At 36.7% G+C, this 18595-nt stretch overlaps 1 protein-coding gene across 1 annotated transcript in view; it reads right to left on the minus strand.

Annotated features, from left to right (window-relative positions):
• Nucleotides 1–18595, minus strand: part of LOC127856367 (uncharacterized) — a 69077-nt gene that overhangs the window by 30677 nt on the left and 19805 nt on the right. The window contains exons 14-20 of the mRNA XM_052392512.1: nt 15365–15438; nt 12773–12866; nt 7854–7945; nt 5977–6082; nt 4820–4960; nt 3192–4280; nt 1396–1494 (exon numbers count right to left, since the gene is read on the minus strand). Coding sequence (XP_052248472.1) covers nt 1396–1494; nt 3192–4280; nt 4820–4960; nt 5977–6082; nt 7854–7945; nt 12773–12866; nt 15365–15438 — 1695 coding nt within the window. The remainder of the gene's footprint in view (nt 1–1395; nt 1495–3191; nt 4281–4819; nt 4961–5976; nt 6083–7853; nt 7946–12772; nt 12867–15364; nt 15439–18595) is intronic.

An 18595-nucleotide genomic window follows, 5' to 3' on the forward strand; every position in this document is an offset into this window, starting at 1 on the left:
GGGGGGTGGTCGGGGTGGTAGGCGGGTGGGGGTGAGAGGGGGGTATAATGTGGGGTGGGGTAATTTATTAGATATTTAAACAAAAAATATATATTTTTTAGGGGTGGGTTGGCCGCGTATGCGTTCTTGAGTTATCATCCAAAAACCATTTTACTATTTCGGGTCACCGTGACCTTTGACCTAGTGACCTCAAAATCAATAGGGGGCATCTGCGAGTCATGATCAATGAATTTTGAAATTTCATTATCCTAGGCCCAAGCGTTCTTGAGCTATCATCCGGAAACCACCTGGTGGACGGACCGACCGACAGACCGACCGACAGACCTACAGACCGACCGACATGTGCAAAGCAATATACCCCCTCTTCTTTGAAGGGGGGCATTATAATTATATTAAAGTAAAATCTTCTTCGCGCGGTCATAATGTGTGACAATTTGCATGCTGCGTAAAATTGAATCAAGGAATATGGTGATATTTTTTTCTCGTTTTACAGTTTTTGTTTGAAATTTTTTTAAACTATGGCCAAGGCTCGAGCTCCCGGCGTTCTAAGCCTCGCAACATAAACTTCTCTTTATTTAAAGCTAACCTAGTATTCTCTATATACATTATTATGACAAAACAATTGCTCAAGTGAACTAGATATACCAAATGCATTGTCCTAACAAGAGCACTGCATAGTGGGTGCCAATGCTCAACTGCGTGTGGAGTTTTGAATGAATGAAAGCTTGCCAGAAGATTTTATTTTTTTATATTTTTATATAAGAGGTCACAGTGAACTTGACCTTTGACCTAGTGACCCCAAAATGGGTGTGGTGTGTAGAACTCATCAAGGTGCAGCTACATATAAAGTTTCAAAGTTGTAGGTGGAAGCACTTTGATTTTAGAGCCAATGTTAAGGTTTAGCACAACGCGGACGGCGGACAACGAGCTGGCTATGACAATACCTCGGGTTTTCTCCAAAAACAGCTGAGCTAAAAATTATATATAGATATTGATTGTACATTTCTTTTAAGTACCAATAACAATATATATATAGTAGATATATCAAACATTCTTCTGAAATATTTTTTTTAAAGGATAATTAAATATAGCTTTTATAATACATTCTAACATATCAATATTTTTAAACTTTAAGTACATTTTTCAAAAGTAGTTAATAGATACTTATATATGAAATACATTTCATTTACCAATATTTTGATACCCATATATTCTTATTTGTGCATGTATAAAATGTTCATGCTGAGGTTACACAGTACATTTTATAAACATGATGAATACACTAAACAATTGGAATGCAATGAATCATCATTTATATATAAAAAAGAAAAGATAAAATCTAACGTCTCTGATTGTACTAACGCAATTGTTTATTTCCTGGTTTTCAACACTTACAGATGATCCTGCTAGTCGCTTAGCGACCGAGCTTGTTGTACCACAGAGGTCCATACACAACATGTTATCTGCATAGATACACACCATCCCCCGTATCACCTGCAAGAACATTGTCAGTTAGAGGGAAGGAATACAATTAGAATTTGTTTGAGGCCTATGATTTTAAACCAGTGTAAATGTTTATATGCCTTACCCTTTTAACACAAAGATACATATTCTTACTAGGGATGGCAACGAATACCGATTTTGTTATTTGAATATTCGGTCATCCTTCCGAACGAATATTCGGATAATCTGTCAACATCTGTTGGAAAAAATAAACAAAATCAACTTTGTTTACCGTACCATTACTCCATGAATTCTACTTTCGTTTTTACCGGAAGTGACAACATATTGACACAGCGTTGTCGTCGGTAATTCGAAGTTGATTTTGTTGATTATTTTTTATTGTTAAAATTGAATGACAAAAACCTTTTCTTTTTTAACTTTTAATATTGTACATCTATAATAGAACGAGAAACATAATATTTACATGATGACAATACAATTCCATGAAAAAACAGTTAGAACTAGAATAGCTGAAATAATTCGCGTTCAGAATAAATCAGAATAGTCTGCCAAAGCAAAAATCATCAAAAGACTCTATGGCGGCAATTTATATTGACTAGATCTAGAAATAATTTAAGATGAACTTTAACGTATTCTTTACATAGCGAACACATTCAAACAAAAACAAATGTATTATATACGGAAAACACACCAACGATAAGTACTGAAACAAGATGCTACAATACACTTTGAACCTGTTTAACAGTCAGTTTTTTACCGTTGCAACATTTAAAAGTCACTCGGATCGGCGTCACTGGGCACATGAACATTGTTCTTATTAAAAAACACGATTGCGTCTACAAGATCACTGGCGAGTCTATTTCTAAGTTTATTGATAAGCAATCAAGTGGTGGAGAATATGCGCTCAGATGGCACATAAGTTGCAGGCTTCTTTTATTGGACATCGCGATTGTAACTATTCGATACGCATTTACTAAATTTAATTGGGGTAAAAAACATTTTCGATTGGAGAACGCGATTTACGTCAATCAAAATTCTTTTGCATAAGTCCTTATTTGTTTGTTTTTTTACAGCAAATCGGCTTTTGCTTTACTCACTTAATCTTTGATCATTTTAAATGTAATTCCAGTCATTAGATCAAGTGCTGGTCGGTGTTTTAATTGCCGACGCGATTTGCACCTATCATAATTTTGACACAAAGTGACCGTCTTTGGTCAATTAAAGTTTCCTAAAGGTAGGCAATTAGCGGGATTTATGACGGTATACTGTCATCACCATAGCTACGCATTATCGCGCCTACCGGATTAAACACTATGATACGAGGAACAACTTTTTTAACAATGTTTGAAGCAAATTCAACGCATACAAAGTCTTTGAAAGTACACATTTTTTTCTTTTTTCTTCTGAATATTTGATTCGGAATATAGTATTTGAATATTCGGTGCGGGACCGAATATTCGGATATTCGTTGACATCCCTAATTCTTACGCATTTGCAGTTCTGTTCTGGTTATATGCTGTTTTCACATAGCCATTTTCACTTTGCTTCTCATGGGGGAAAGGGTTAAAAGACAACCCCCATCCACCTTTGCAGAATGCACAATGCATTCTAGTGGATATACCTGGCATGGCAAGAAGAAACATCCTTAAAAATACAAACGGACAAGAAAGTCAATTTGAGATGTCCTCACCCTTGACTGTACACAAATATCTGCTATATCCACTTACATTCAGAAACTGTTCATAAAGACCCTGCCTAGGTCTTGCAAACATCACCCAGGGCTTCACGTCTGAATGCATGCCCGACAGGCCGGACTGGTCAGATTCAAAAGCATTCCTTGCAGGGGTCAATGTCTTACAGAGGCCTTCCCCAAACGACACAACCCGCTGTAGAAGCACAACTATGTCTACAGCAGAGCCGGAGATCAGTAAAGTGGTGGCAGATGACGACGTACTCAAGCCTGCTGGCCGGGGAAATGAAACATTTGAGCCCAGGGATTCAGTGAACGAATCATAATGTTCATAGCTCTGGTTATGATATCCAATTGGCTGAAATGCCCTTTCTGAAGAATGGCTCACACTTGCCATCATGTCAGATTCCAGACTGTTTGGTTGATGAAATGCCGAGTGGTCATGGACTGGTAACCTTGTGGGCCTCTCTGTTGAGTCAGAGGACTCTGTATATGTTGCTATGTAACCTCTCTTTGAGCTGAACACCCGCTGGTTCTCCAGCTCTGATAGCACTACCACGGGGATCTCCTTGATTCGGTCACTGGACACAAATGTCCCAATCTCTTCTATTGGCGGAAAACTAAAGTCCCCATTCCTGGAACCAGAGTCATCTGTTAATGTTTCGCTGCCCTCTGAAGGCATGTGTGAACCATTTGTATTGTTTGAAGTCCTCGAATAACTGTCATTTTTTAGTCTTTTATCACGTTTGGCCGACTGTCGAATATGTTTCCGAGAATCAGAATGGCACGTTGGTCTTATTTCAATGCATTTTGAATGACTTGATAACTCAGGCATAGAGCTACTGTGCTTTAAAGTGGCAAATGGAAGCAGGTTTTCGTCATCATAGTGACCAAAAGATCTTGCCATGTCTCCCAAATAAGACCCCTTTAAAACTGACCCGGGTGATATGCTGAGAGGGTCAGAACTAGGTCGTGTACTGAGCCTGTCCTGAAACGGGGTCATAGAGTCCATTTCAGGGGTCATCACTGGAAACTCTGGGACTTCACTGTGGTCTGGTGTTGACGTGTATCTCTCCCTGGACCTAGCTGCATGTTTTGGTTGACTGATGGAACTCAGAAATACAGGCTGAAAACAACAGAGAAGAAAAAAACTACTGTTTGGGAACACAAAGGTTGCACAAAATACCTGGTATACAACTGTTTAGAATCTTAAGACTTATTCAGGTGATGACAATCAGTGAAACAAAAAGACGACAGAAAATATCTGTATTTGGCTTCTTTCTTCTTTTTTTCTATCATTTATAACCATACAAGCCAGAATACTTTTTTTCTGCATATAATGTTGTATTAATACAGAATAATTTACTGGAATAATACATGTTATTGGAAAAAAATGACTAGTGCAATATTCCAAACATATTGTTTTGTTTTGAGCATCCAGTTGTACAACAGAATGGAAACAGTTTTTTTTTTATTGAATTCATTTTGATAATATACTAACATTGGTAATCATCATCATCATCATCATCATCATCACCATCACCACCACCACCACCACCACCACCACCACCACCACCACCACCACCACCACCACCATATATTCATATTCATCATATCCATCATCACCACCACCACCATTACCACAATCACCACCATCATCATTACCGGGGTAGACTGTGCAGAAGAAGGGCTGGTGAAGGCACTATTAAGAGATGGGGTTAAAGATTTGGATATGGTTCTCAGCTTCCTCCTTCTTATGTTGCTCAGATGCAGGGAACCACTCCACTCCAGATCACACTCTCTGTACTGAAACATTGAAATCAACCAATCAAACTTACAGTACTATAAATAGAATTGTATAGACCCAAAGTTTATAATTATTTTATTTATTTATTTTGTATACTTTCCAAACTCTCAATTACAAGTGTTTGGTAATTTATGATCTATAGTGCATTCGAAAAGGTATTTATAGCTTACGTCCTTGTAATTGTATAATTTTATTGTTATATTTCCGACTTTAACAGCTATGTGACAGTTTCCAAGGTTAGCTCTAATCACATATTGAAGCTATGATTTATAAAAAATATGTTTATAAGAATTTTGTACATGTTATACAGTTTTTATCTATTCTGATTTTCATTTCTAACAAATCAAGAATCCAATTAGGTAGAATATTGCAAACTTATAAAATAACAAAAAGCTTCCAACATTTAAAGACACACACTTTGCCTCTGACCTTGAAATGAAATACATGTTAATCAATACATAAAGATGAAATTTGAAATAGTGCAAAATTGTCATTAAATCTGTAGCAAAGTTGGCAAGTAATTTATTATTTTTCAAACTGTACCGCTTTTAAAACCGAAAGTATGATTTCTAAACATATACGTCCATTTCGACAAACGCGATTATTTTTAAGTTTTAAAACGCCAAAAAGACGGATTTCTACCTTGTAACCACCAGATATATTCTAATGGGCATAGATAAAATTAAATCTAAAGCCTAGTTAGCAAGTAATTTATTATTTTTCAAACAGAACCGCTTTTAAAACGGAAAGTAGGATTTCTAGACGTATACGTCCATTTTGACAAACATGATTATTTTTAAGTTTTAAAGCGCAAAAAAGACTGATTTCTTCCTTTTAACCACCAGATATATTCTAATTGGCATAGATAAAATATGTTCCTTATTTATACTTAAATTTACTATGCCAAATAAGTTGTGTGGCATTAATCCTTCTTATTTTACTGTAGGCATATAGAAAGCATCTAAGAGAGGATTGTGTTTATACATGTATGAAAGATATTAACGCCCCAACTCACAGTATCCTTGGATACGCAATAGGTGATGAACGCATACATCTTCTGTTTCAGTACCACACCCCACTGCAGAGACTCAGCCTGGAAATACTCTCTCCACTTCTGCATCCTATAGTGGGGAATAAATACTGGTAGAAATCAGCCTTGTTAACCCTTTGCATGCTGGGAAATTTGTCGTCTGCTAAAATGTCTTCTGCTGAATTTCTAAAATTAGCATTTCTTCGATTTAAAACAAAAGAAGACTATCAGAATAGCAAACAGTTTGGATCCTGATGAGACGCCATGTTCTTTGGTGTCTCATCTGGATCCAAACTGTTTGCAAAGGCCTTCAAAATTTGGTTCAAGCACTGACAAAGTTAAGGGCTGGGCTTCATGCATGCATTCCACACAGGCTAATCAGGGACAAAACTTTCAGCTTTGTGGTATATTTCATTTAAAAGAAGTCACTTGTTGGAGAAATATAAAAGATAACACAGAAAGTGTCATCACAGACTGAATCGGCAAATCTGTGAAATACTTTAGGCAAACGAATAAAGCCCAGTTTTGCCAGAACACGGGCTCAAATACTGTTGGAAATGTCAGTGAAGTGACCGGTTTCAAAGGGGATGTCCAGTAAGCCTTGATACACAAGTTCCTTCACAATGCCATCAGGTTAAATCCTTACTCCTGATGCATATTGGCAGGGTTATTGGTCACCACACCAGACAGCTGTGAATTCTGGGTACTTTGGTTTCCTCCACAAAATAATACCAAATAAAAACTGAAAACTTAATTGCTGGAAACTGCAGCTCTAATTTAAAATTCATCACAACTTTCATGAGTCTGGTACATTTATGAGATAGGAGTGCTGAAGTACCTCATAATCTTCAAAATACATGCATCATGTACATACACCTGCAAACACACACATCCTCACACAAACATGTATAACTCACAAGCAGTGCTTGATATGAATATGAACGCACTTAGAAGCTTTAACCCTTTCCGCCATAAGAGGCAAAGTGAAAATGGCTTTTGCAGCCAGCATAAAACCCAGAACAGCCTACGAGTAACTCGCAGTCTGTTCATTTTTTTGCTGTTTGCTGCTCATCAGTAACTAAGGGTTGAAATTGATGCCTTTACAATTTGAATCTAGTAACAACAGTCTTTAATTAAATTGAACTTTCTAAGGGACTACAAATACGTAAAAATATGTATCTAAGTGGTAAATGGTTAACTAAAGGGTGGTAAATGGTTAACTAAAGGGTGGTAAATGGTTAACTAAAGGGTGGTAAATGGTTAACTAAAGGGTGGTAAATGGTTAACTAAAGGACACAAGGTGCTGGTGGCATAATTGAAGAAGCTTTGCAATGGCGGATAACAGTTGTAGATAATGGAAGTTGACATGTTCATGTACTGCTTATTCCATGACAGTACACTTACGAGGGTGATATATACACGTTCATATACTGCTTATTCCATGACAGTACACTTACGAGGGTGATATATACAATAACAGTACACTTACGAGGGTGATATATACATGTTCATATTCCATGACAGTACACTTACGAGGGTGATATATACAATGACAGTACACTTATGCGGGTGATATATACACGTTCATATACTGCTAATTCTATGACAGTACACTTACGAGGGTGATATATACAATTACAGTACACTTACGAGGGTGATATATACAGCCTCATATACTGCTTATTCTATGACAGTACACTTACGAGGTTGATATATACACGTTCATATACTGCTTATTCCATGACAGTACACTTACGAGGGTGATATATACATCTTCATATACTGCTTACTCCATGACAGTACACTTACGAGGGTGATATATACACGTTCATATACTGCTTATTCCATGACAGTACACTTACGAGGGTGATATATACATGTTCCAGTCCTGATCCAGTTGGTTCAGTCGGTACCCCAGACTCAACATCAGTCTGTTGATATCTCCATTCAGTTTCTTAAAAGCAAACAATAAAACAAGGTAATCATCCTTAATCGGTTTGCTTTTCCATTCCAACTTGCCTACTGTAAATGAAGTAAACATACACCGAGTCACAACATCAGTGATATGAGATCTACAGTCAGTTCATATTATGACATACACCGAGTCACAACATCAGTGATATGAGATCTACAGTCAGTTCATATTATGACATACACCGAGTCACAACATCAGTGATATGAGATCTACAGTCAGTTCATATTATGACATACACCGAGTCACAACATCAGTGATATGAGATCTAAAGTCAGTTCATATTATGACATACACCGAGTCACAACATCAGTGATATGAGATCTACAGTCAGTTCATATTATGACATACACCGAGTCACAACATCAGTGATATGAGATCTACAGTCAGTTCATATTATGACATACACCGAGTCACAACATCAGTGATATGAGATCTACAGTCAGTTCATATTATGACATACACCGAGTCACAACATCAGTGATATGAGATCTACAGTCAGTTCATATTATGACATACACCGAGTCACAACATCAGTGATATGAGATCTACAGTCAGTTCATATTATGACATACACCGAGTCAGAACATCAGTGATATGAGATCTACAGTCAGTTCATATTATGACATACACCGAGTCACAACATCAGTGATATGAGATCTACAGTCAGTTCATATTATGACATACACCGAGTCACAACATCAGTGATATGAGATCTACAGTCAGTTCATATTATGACATACACCGAGTCACAACATCAGTGATATGAGATCTACAGTCAGTTCATATTATGACATACACCGAGTCACAACATCAGTGATATGAGATCTACAGTCAGTTCATATTATGACATACACCGAGTCACAACATCAGTGATATGAGATCTACAGTCAGTTCATATTATGACATACACCGAGTCACAACATCAGTGATATGAGATCTACAGTCAGTTCATATTATGGCATACACCGAGTCACAACATCAGTGATATGAGATCTACAGTCAGTTCATATTATGACATACATCGAGTCACAACATCAGTGATATGAGATCTTCAGTCAGTTCATATTATGACATACACCGAGTCACAACAGCAGTGATATGAGATCTACAGTCAGTTCATATTATGACATACACCGAGTCACAACATCAGTGATATGAGATCTACAGTCAGTTCATATTATGACATACACCGAGTCACAACATCAGTGATATGAGATCTACAGTCAGTTCATATTATGACATACACCGAGTCACAACATCAGTGATATGAGATCTACAGTCAGTTCATATTATGACATACACCGAGTCACAACATCAGTGATATGAGATCTACAGTCAGTTCATATTATGACATACACCGAGTCACAACATCAGTGATATGAGATCTACAGTCAGTTCGTATTATGACATACACCGAGTCACAACATCAGTGATATGAGATCTACAGTCAGTTCATATTATGACATACACCGAGTCACAACATCAGTGATATGAGATCTACAGTCAGTTCATATTATGACACACACCGAGTCACAACATCAGTGATATGAGATCTACAGTCAGTTCATATTATGACATACACTGAGTCACAACATCAGTGATATGAGATCTACAGTCAGTTCATATTATGACATACACCGAGTCACAACATCAGTGATATGAGATCTAAAGTCAGTTCATATTATGACATACACCGAGTCACAACATCAGTGATATGAGATCTACAGTCAGTTCATATTATGACATACACCGAGTCACAACATCAGTGATATGAGATCTACAGTCAGTTCATATTATGACATACACCGAGTCACAACATCAGTGATATGAGATCTACAGTCAGTTCATATTATGACATACACCGAGTCACAACATCAGTGATATGAGATCTACAGTCAGTTCATATTATGACATACACCGAGTCACAACATCAGTGATATGAGATCTACAGTCAGTTCATATTATGACATACACCGAGTCACAACATCAGTGATATGAGATCTACAGTCAGTTCATATTATGACATACACCGAGTCACAACATCAGTGATATGAGATCTACAGTCAGTTCATATTATGACATACACCGAGTCACAACATCAGTGATATGAGATCTACAGTCAGTTCATATTATGACATACACCGAGTCACAACATCAGTGATATGAGATCTACAGTCAGTTCATATTATGACATACACCGAGTCACAACATCAGTGATATGAGATCTACAGTCAGTTCATATTATGACATACACCGAGTCACAACATCAGTGATATGAGATCTACAGTCAGTTCATATTATGACATACACCGAGTCACAACATCAGTGATATGAGATCTACAGTCAGTTCATATTATGACATACACCGAGTCACAACATCAGTGATATGAGATCTACAGTCAGTTCATATTATGACATACACCGAGTCACAACATCAGTGATATGAGATCTACAGTCAGTTCATATTATGACATACACCGAGTCACAACATCAGTGATATGAGATCTACAGTCAGTTCATATTATGACATACACCGAGTCACAACATCAGTGATATGAGATCTACAGTCAGTTCATATTATGACATACACCGAGTCACAACATCAGTGATATGAGATCTACAGTCAGTTCATATTATGACATACACCGAGTCACAACATCAGTGATATGAGATCTACAGTCAGTTCATATTATGACATACATCCGAGTCACAACTTCAGTGATATGAGATCTTCAGTCAGTTCATATTATGACATACACCGAGTCACAACAGCAGTGATATGAGATCTACAGTCAGTTCATATTATGACATACACCGAGTCACAACATCAGTGATATGAGATCTACAGTCAGTTCATATTATGACATACACCGAGTCACAACATCAGTGATATGAGATCTACAGTCAGTTCATATTATGACATACACCGAGTCACAACATCAGTGATATGAGATCTACAGTCAGTTCATATTATGACATACACCGAGTCACAACATCAGTGATATGAGATCTACAGTCAGTTCATATTATGACATACACCGAGTCACAACATCAGTGATATGAGATCTACAGTCAGTTCGTATTATGACATACACCGAGTCACAACATCAGTGATATGAGATCTACAGTCAGTTCATATTATGACATACACCGAGTCACAACATCAGTGATATGAGATCTACAGTCAGTTCATATTATGACACACACAGAGTCACAACATCAGTGATATGAGATCTACAGTCAGTTCATATTATGACATACACCGAGTCACAACATCAGTGATATGAGATCTAAAGTCAGTTCATATTATGACATACACCGAGTCACAACATCAGTGATATGAGATCTAAAGTCAGTTCATATTATGACATACACCGAGTCACAACATCAGTGATATGAGATCTACAGTCAGTTCATATTATGACATACACCGAGTCACAACATCAGTGATATGAGATCTACAGTCAGTTCATATTATGACATACACCGAGTCACAACATCAGTGATATGAGATCTACAGTCAGTTCATATTATGACATACACCGAGTCACAACATCAGTGATATGAGATCTACAGTCAGTTCATATTATGACATACACCGAGTCACAACATCAGTGATATGAGATCTTCAGTCAGTTCATATTATGACATACACCGAGTCACAACATCAGTGATATGAGATCTACAGTCAGTTCATATTATGACATAAAGAAGTAAGAGCAGCAGACAACTATTTATCTTTAATGCTTTTAAAAGCATGACAGTTCTCTTTGATAACTAACTTATAAGATAACTAATTATTCAGGTTAAACCTCTTCATTTAACGCTTAGTGATTAATTATTTAAATATAAAAAATCTTGGAAATAACTTCTTTCTAAATAGCATGAAAAGATAATACCTTTTTAAAAAATCTAATTTGAAATAGAGTTTGATGCATTTCATGTCATTGTCTATCATGGAAGATCATCAAAAAGAAGTCTTATAAATAGCAGTTAATTACACAAATACAGTGATAATTCAGAAAAACTAATCAATGCTCAATATTTAATTTGAAAATAGTGAAATAATGAAATCTTTAACAGTTTTGCATTTTAAGGAGCATACATCTGTTGGTTCACCTTGTTAACTAAAACACATTTGTATTTCCATTTCATGTTACTGTGACCCTAGGTTACTTTATACTTTATTTCTGTTCGAGTCAAGAGTTTTCAAAACTAAGACCACCATGGTCATTTGGCTATTGGTAAGATGTATCGGATCCATAGTAAATATTTATTAAAATTCACCATGGCACACTGGATTGATGATTTTTTAATCTAATTCCTACAGTACACAACAATTAGACAAGAGGGCCTGAAAGGCCCAAAGTTGCTCACCTGAGATTCAAAGGAACTGACCTGTTCTGTGCAGCCCAAGATGTCATTAGAACAAAATGTTCTCATTAGAACAAAATGTTCTTACCAACTTTCATGACTAGTGAACACCCTGGCAGCCACTTTTTTCAACAGACCAGAACCATTTTCATACACATCTGAGATATAAATTAAACAAATATACTGACAAAGTTTCATGAAGATTCATAAGTCCATATAAGGAAAAATGCCCGGCCCAGTGGTGGCCATGTTTTTCAAGCCACTGGAACCATTTTCGAACTTGTCCAAAATATCATTGGGACAAATCTTCTGACAAAGTTTCATGATGATCATATTTTTCTTTTGGCATTCATCTATATTCCAGTTTCTATTAACCGTACTAATATTCTTCTTTGACTGAAATAAATCCTTTCTTGTATCAAAATCGTTTACCTTTGTTTGTGAGGTTAGACTGAGTAACTTCTGTACATCAGCCATCAGTAGCTGGTAGAAGGCTTTTGAGGCTTCTTCTGTTATATTGAAATACCTACAATTGTATGTATAGTTCAGCCTCATTCTGGTATAACTTGCTTGATATGCCTGTGCGTAAAGTGTATCTGCACATTAGACTGTGCAGTGCACACAGGCAAATCAGGGACAAAACTTTCCACCTAAACTGGATTTTTGTTACGAAGAGACTTCTTTTAAACAAAATATACCATATAGGCAGAAAGTTTCTTTTCTGATTGCACAGGCTTATCTGGGATCACACATGCATAAAGTGAAGTTTTCCCACAACTCGGCTCACTCATATACAATGTATATAGGATCTGGCAAGAGTTGTCATATTATATCATATTTTAATAAACAAGTTCTGGACGAGTTTCATAAAATATGGTATGCAATGACAACGAGTGTCAGATCTTTTTTATCACATGCTTTTAAATGAGCAATTTAAACAAGAGATTGCCAAGCAATATGGTCCCCTACCGGTGAAACTCCACCATTGTCAGTATTTTTTTTTATATAGATTTGTTGCCATAGCAACCAGAATTTTTGATGTATGAACAAGATGAAATGACATGCATAATCTCCATATTGCAATCTATCCATGTTTCAAGTTTCATGAAAAAATATGAAGAACTTTTAAAGCTATCGCAGGATCCAAAAAAGTGTGACGGACTGACTGACTGACAGACAGACTGACAGACAGACAGACGGAGTGCAAACCATAAGTCCCCTTCGGTTTCACCGGTAGGGGACAATAATTATTAACGCAAACATAATGACAAATCCCGAATGTTGTTTACATTTCGTGACGTCATTTGACGTTGCAACGTCATTGCAGCAAAATAGCAAAATGCAATTGGTCAATCGAACGAAAACTAAGCCAATGAAAACGCTTAAAAAGTATATTGTGTAAGATAAAAATATTCCTAATAGTTATATTACATGGGAAACAGGTTATGGCATGTGATAAAGTTATATTCTGCGTGGTATTTCAAGGAATGCTGATCAAAATAGCCCTTTTTTTAATTGTGATTTGTAACTGAAATTCTAAACAAACAGTAAACAACGAGGTCAGTTCTATAACAATGATCAATATTAATATAGAACATATTGCTATGTGTATTCGTATTCATTCTATGGTGAGGATAATTTTTAATAGCTTATGCTTTTGCCTGTGTTTAAAAAGCAAACAGGATGATAGAAATGTTGCTTGTTTATATTGAACAAGAGATGTGTTCGTCAGAAACACAATGCCCCCTACTGCACTACTGCGCCGCTTTGAAATAAAATTTCTATTTATCATTTGGGAGGTATAAAAATAATCTCCCTTTAAAGCTTATTACTTCCCTTGGATTTTGTCCAATCAAACAAGGGGGGGGGGTCTGTAGACAGCCAAATTGACCAAGTCAGACATGACTGACAACCAAGGGCTGAGGTTTATCATAGATCATAGCCAGAGTTCATCATGAACCTATAGACATAAGTCCAGAGGTATGTAATGACCTACTATTCACAAATTAGTACAGTAAAGAAATGATAATTATATCATTTAAAAAAACAACTTTGACAAATCATTTAGTTGAGTTATAAATAATCCAAATAATAAATATGTACAGTAACTGTGAAAAGAAGTTAAATTCTTGGTAAGGTAATATAATTTATTATAATATGATATTTATAATTATATAAATTACTTCCCTTGAAAATAATTGTCTCTAACAAATCTCTATTTTTAGCAGCAAATTATTAAAAGCCACTGTCTATTTTTAGTAGCATATAGTTAAAAGCCACTACCGTGACTGTCGATTCACCACTCAATGTGCAGCTCCATGAGATACACATGCATGCCAAATATCAAGTTGCTATGTTCCATATTGAATAATTATCTCCCTTTAAAGCTTATTACTTCCCTTTGATTTGTATTTTTGACTTAAGACCTTGAAGGATGACCTTGACCTTGATATTTTTCCACAATTTGTTTGTCAGAAACACAATGCCGCCTACTGCGCCGCTTTGATTGATTTAACAAAAATATATACGTTGGCAGGGAAATAATTATGTCCATTTAAAGCTTATTACTTCCCTTGGATTTGTTTTTTCGACCCTTGACCTTGAAGGATGATGTTCACTTTGAAATTTTAGCACTCAAAATGTTCAACTCCATGAGATACACAGGCATACCAAGTATCAAGTTGCTATCTTCAATAGTGAAAAAGTTATGGCCAACGTTAAAGTTTTTTTTCGGACGGACGGACAGACAGACTGACATACACAAATACTGACATACTGACTGACGGACAGTTCAACTGCTATATGCCACCCTACCGGGTGCATAAAAACTATTATTTAAAGAAACCTGAAAAACAGATATGATCCCAATAGTGGGCTTGAAACAAGTTTTTTATAAACCATTTTGAGATAAATGGACTTTAAGGAACAAAAAGTAAATTTCTATATGTTGTTTATGAGATTCGGGTTTCTTATAAAGCACATTCTCATAATACAATGATTAATTAGCAGCGAACATAAACTCACTTCTGGAACACAGTCTGGTAGTTGCTCTTATAGTCTAACACTTCATCTCTGATGTGCCCAATCAACATATTCAACTGAAATGTTCAAATATATTACAAAGAACACTAAGTTTTGAATTAAAAAAAGAGGGCCTGAAAGGCCCAAAGTCGCTCACCTGAGATAACAAGATATTATTGGGATAAATCTTCTGACCAAGTTTCACGAAGATCGGAAAATAAATGTGGCCTCTAGAGTGTTAACAAGGTTTTACTATAGCCATATAAGGAAAAATGCCCCGCCCCCTGGCAGCCATGTTTTTCAGCCAACCGGCATCATTTTTGAATCGTCCAAGATATTATCGGGATGAATCTTTTGACCAAGTTTCATGAAGATCGGACAGTAAATGTGGCCTCTAGAGTGTTAACAAGATTTTACTATAGCCATATAAGGAAAAATGCCCCGCCCCTTGGAAGCCATTTTTTCAAGCAAACATGATTATTTTCAAACTCATCCAAGATATCATTGAGACCAATCTTCAGACCAAATTTCATGAAGATTGGACAATAAATGTGGCCTCTAGAGTGTTAACAAGGTTTTACTAAAGCCATATATAGCCATATTAGGAAATATGCCCCACCCCTGGTGGCCATGTTTTTCAAGCAACCAAAACCATTTTCGAACTCATCTAAGATATCATTGGGACAAATCTTCTGATCCAGTTTCATGATGATCGGAAAATAAATGTGACCTCTAGAGTGTTAACAAGGTTTTAATCTTGCCATATAAGGAAAATAGCCCCGCCCCCATGGTAATCATGTTTTTCAACCAATCGGCATCATTTTTGAACTCTTTCAAGATAATATTAGTATGAATCTTCTGACCAAGTTTTATGAGGATCGGACAATAAATGTGGCCTCTAGAGTGTTAACAAGATTTTACTATAGCCTTATATAGCCATATAAGGAAAAATGCCCCGCCCCTTGGCGGCCATGTTTTTCAAGCAAACGTTACTTTTTTCGAACTCATCCAAGATATCATTTAGACAAATCTTCTGACCAAATTTTATCAAGATTGGACAATAAATGTGGCCTCTAGAGTGTTAACAAGATTTTGCTATAGCCATATAAGGAAAAATGCCCCACCCCTTGGCAGCCATATTTTTCAAGCAAACGTCACCATTTTCGAAAAAATCCAAGATATCATTAAAACCAATCTTATGACCAAATTTCATGAAAATTGGACAATAAATGTGGCCTCTAGAGAGTGAACAAGGCAAATGTTGACGTTGCATGACGGACAACGGACAAAAGGCGATCACAAAAGCTCACCATGAGCACGTTGTGCTCAAGTGATTTAAAAATGTTTGACATTCTTTATAAATAATGATGTTTTAATCATACAAAATTCAAACTTTCAACCAAACCAAGAAAATGAATGCTTAAACACAATAGAAAAATCATAATAATATTTTGTATTAAACAATTGATATTGCACTATGCCAATAGATTCTTTATATGCAAATAATATAGAGTGGTCTTATTGAGAGATAAAACAAGAGGGCCATGATGGCCTTGTATCGCTCCACTGTTTTTTTATGCGAAAAAGCGTGCAATGCGCATGGGTTGAAATGTACTCAAGCATGTGACTTTTTCTTTCTATCCCTCATCCCACTGGGCGCTTAAAGTTGGAAGGGTGAGAATTTTTATGTATGGAAAATGTAACTACGGTGTTAACTAAACAGACTAAAAAGCCCGGGTATTGTCGCACAGGTCCTTTGCTTATAACGTAGGTACATTTATCTCTCCAAAAGATATTGTCGTTCTTTCTATTTCACATATTTTTAGATGCTGAAGATCAAATCTACGCATGTTCTACAAGATTAATGAAAATTCTTTCATTCAATCATGAATCTTTTTCCAAAATTCCAAAAAGTGTTTGTAGGTTTCAAAGTTTCTGTTACTTATATAGTTCATGACATATGCAAAATACATACCAAATTTGGTAGCCCTAGGCCCAATGGTTATGGACAGGAAGATTTTTAAAGTTTGCACAAAAGAGGCTTATAAGCATATGTTCAGTTTTGTGACCCCCGGGGCAGGGTCAAATTTGAGCCCAGGGGAATAATTTGAACAAATTTGGTAGAGGACTATTAGATGTCACTACATACCAAATTTAGTAGCCCTAGGCTCTATAAATATGAACAAGAAGGTTTTTAAAGTTTGCAGAAAATAGGCCTTATTTAAGCATATGTTCATTTTTGTGACCCCCAGGGCAGGGTCAAATTTGACCCCAGGGGCATAATTTAAAAAAAACTTGGTAGAGAACTTTAAGATTTTAATACATACCAAATTTGGTAGAAATAGGCCCAATGGTTATGGACAGAAGGATTTTTAAAGTTTGCACAAAATAAGCCCAATATAAGCATATGTTCAATTTTGTGACCCCTGGGGAACGGTCAAATTTGACCCCAGGAGCATAATTTGAACAAATTTGAAAGAGGTTCATCCCAGGAACATTTGTGAGAAGTTTTATCAGAATTGGACTTGCAGTTTAGGAGAAGAAGATGTTTAAAGAAAAACATGTCCACACAGGCGAATCAGGGACAAAGGGGGTTTAATGCATGTCCGCACAGGCAAATCAGGGTCAAAGGGGGGTTTAATGCATGTCTGCACAGGCTAATCAGGGACAAAGGGGGTTTAATGCATGTCCACACAGGATAATCAGGGAAAAAGGGGCTTTAATGCATGTCCACACAGGCTTATCAGGGGCAAAGGGGGTTTAATGCATGTCCACACAGGATAATCAGGAAAAAAGGGTCTTTAATGCATGTCCTCACAGGCTAATCAGGGACAAAGGTGGTTTAATGCATGTCCACACAGGCTAATCAGGGACAAAGGGGGTTTAATGCATGTCCACACAGGCTTATCAGGGACAAAGGGGGTTTAATGCATGTCTGCACAGGCTAATCAGGGACAAAGGGGGTTTAATGCATGTCCACACAGGCTAATCAGGGACAAAGGGGGTTTAATGCATGTCCACACAGGCTAATCATGGACAAAGGGGGTTTAATGCATGTCCACACATGATAATCAGGTAAAAAGGGGCTTCAATGCATGTCCACACAGGCTAATCAGGGTCAGGGGGTTTAATGCATGTCCACACAGGATAATCAGGGAAAAGGGGCTTTAATGCATGTCCACACAGGCTAATCAGGGACAAAGGTGGTTTAATGCATGTCCACACAGGCTAATC

Source organism: Dreissena polymorpha, chromosome 13 (genome assembly GCF_020536995.1).
Source record: "Dreissena polymorpha isolate Duluth1 chromosome 13, UMN_Dpol_1.0, whole genome shotgun sequence".
Classification (NCBI taxonomy): domain Eukaryota; kingdom Metazoa; phylum Mollusca; class Bivalvia; order Myida; family Dreissenidae; genus Dreissena; species Dreissena polymorpha.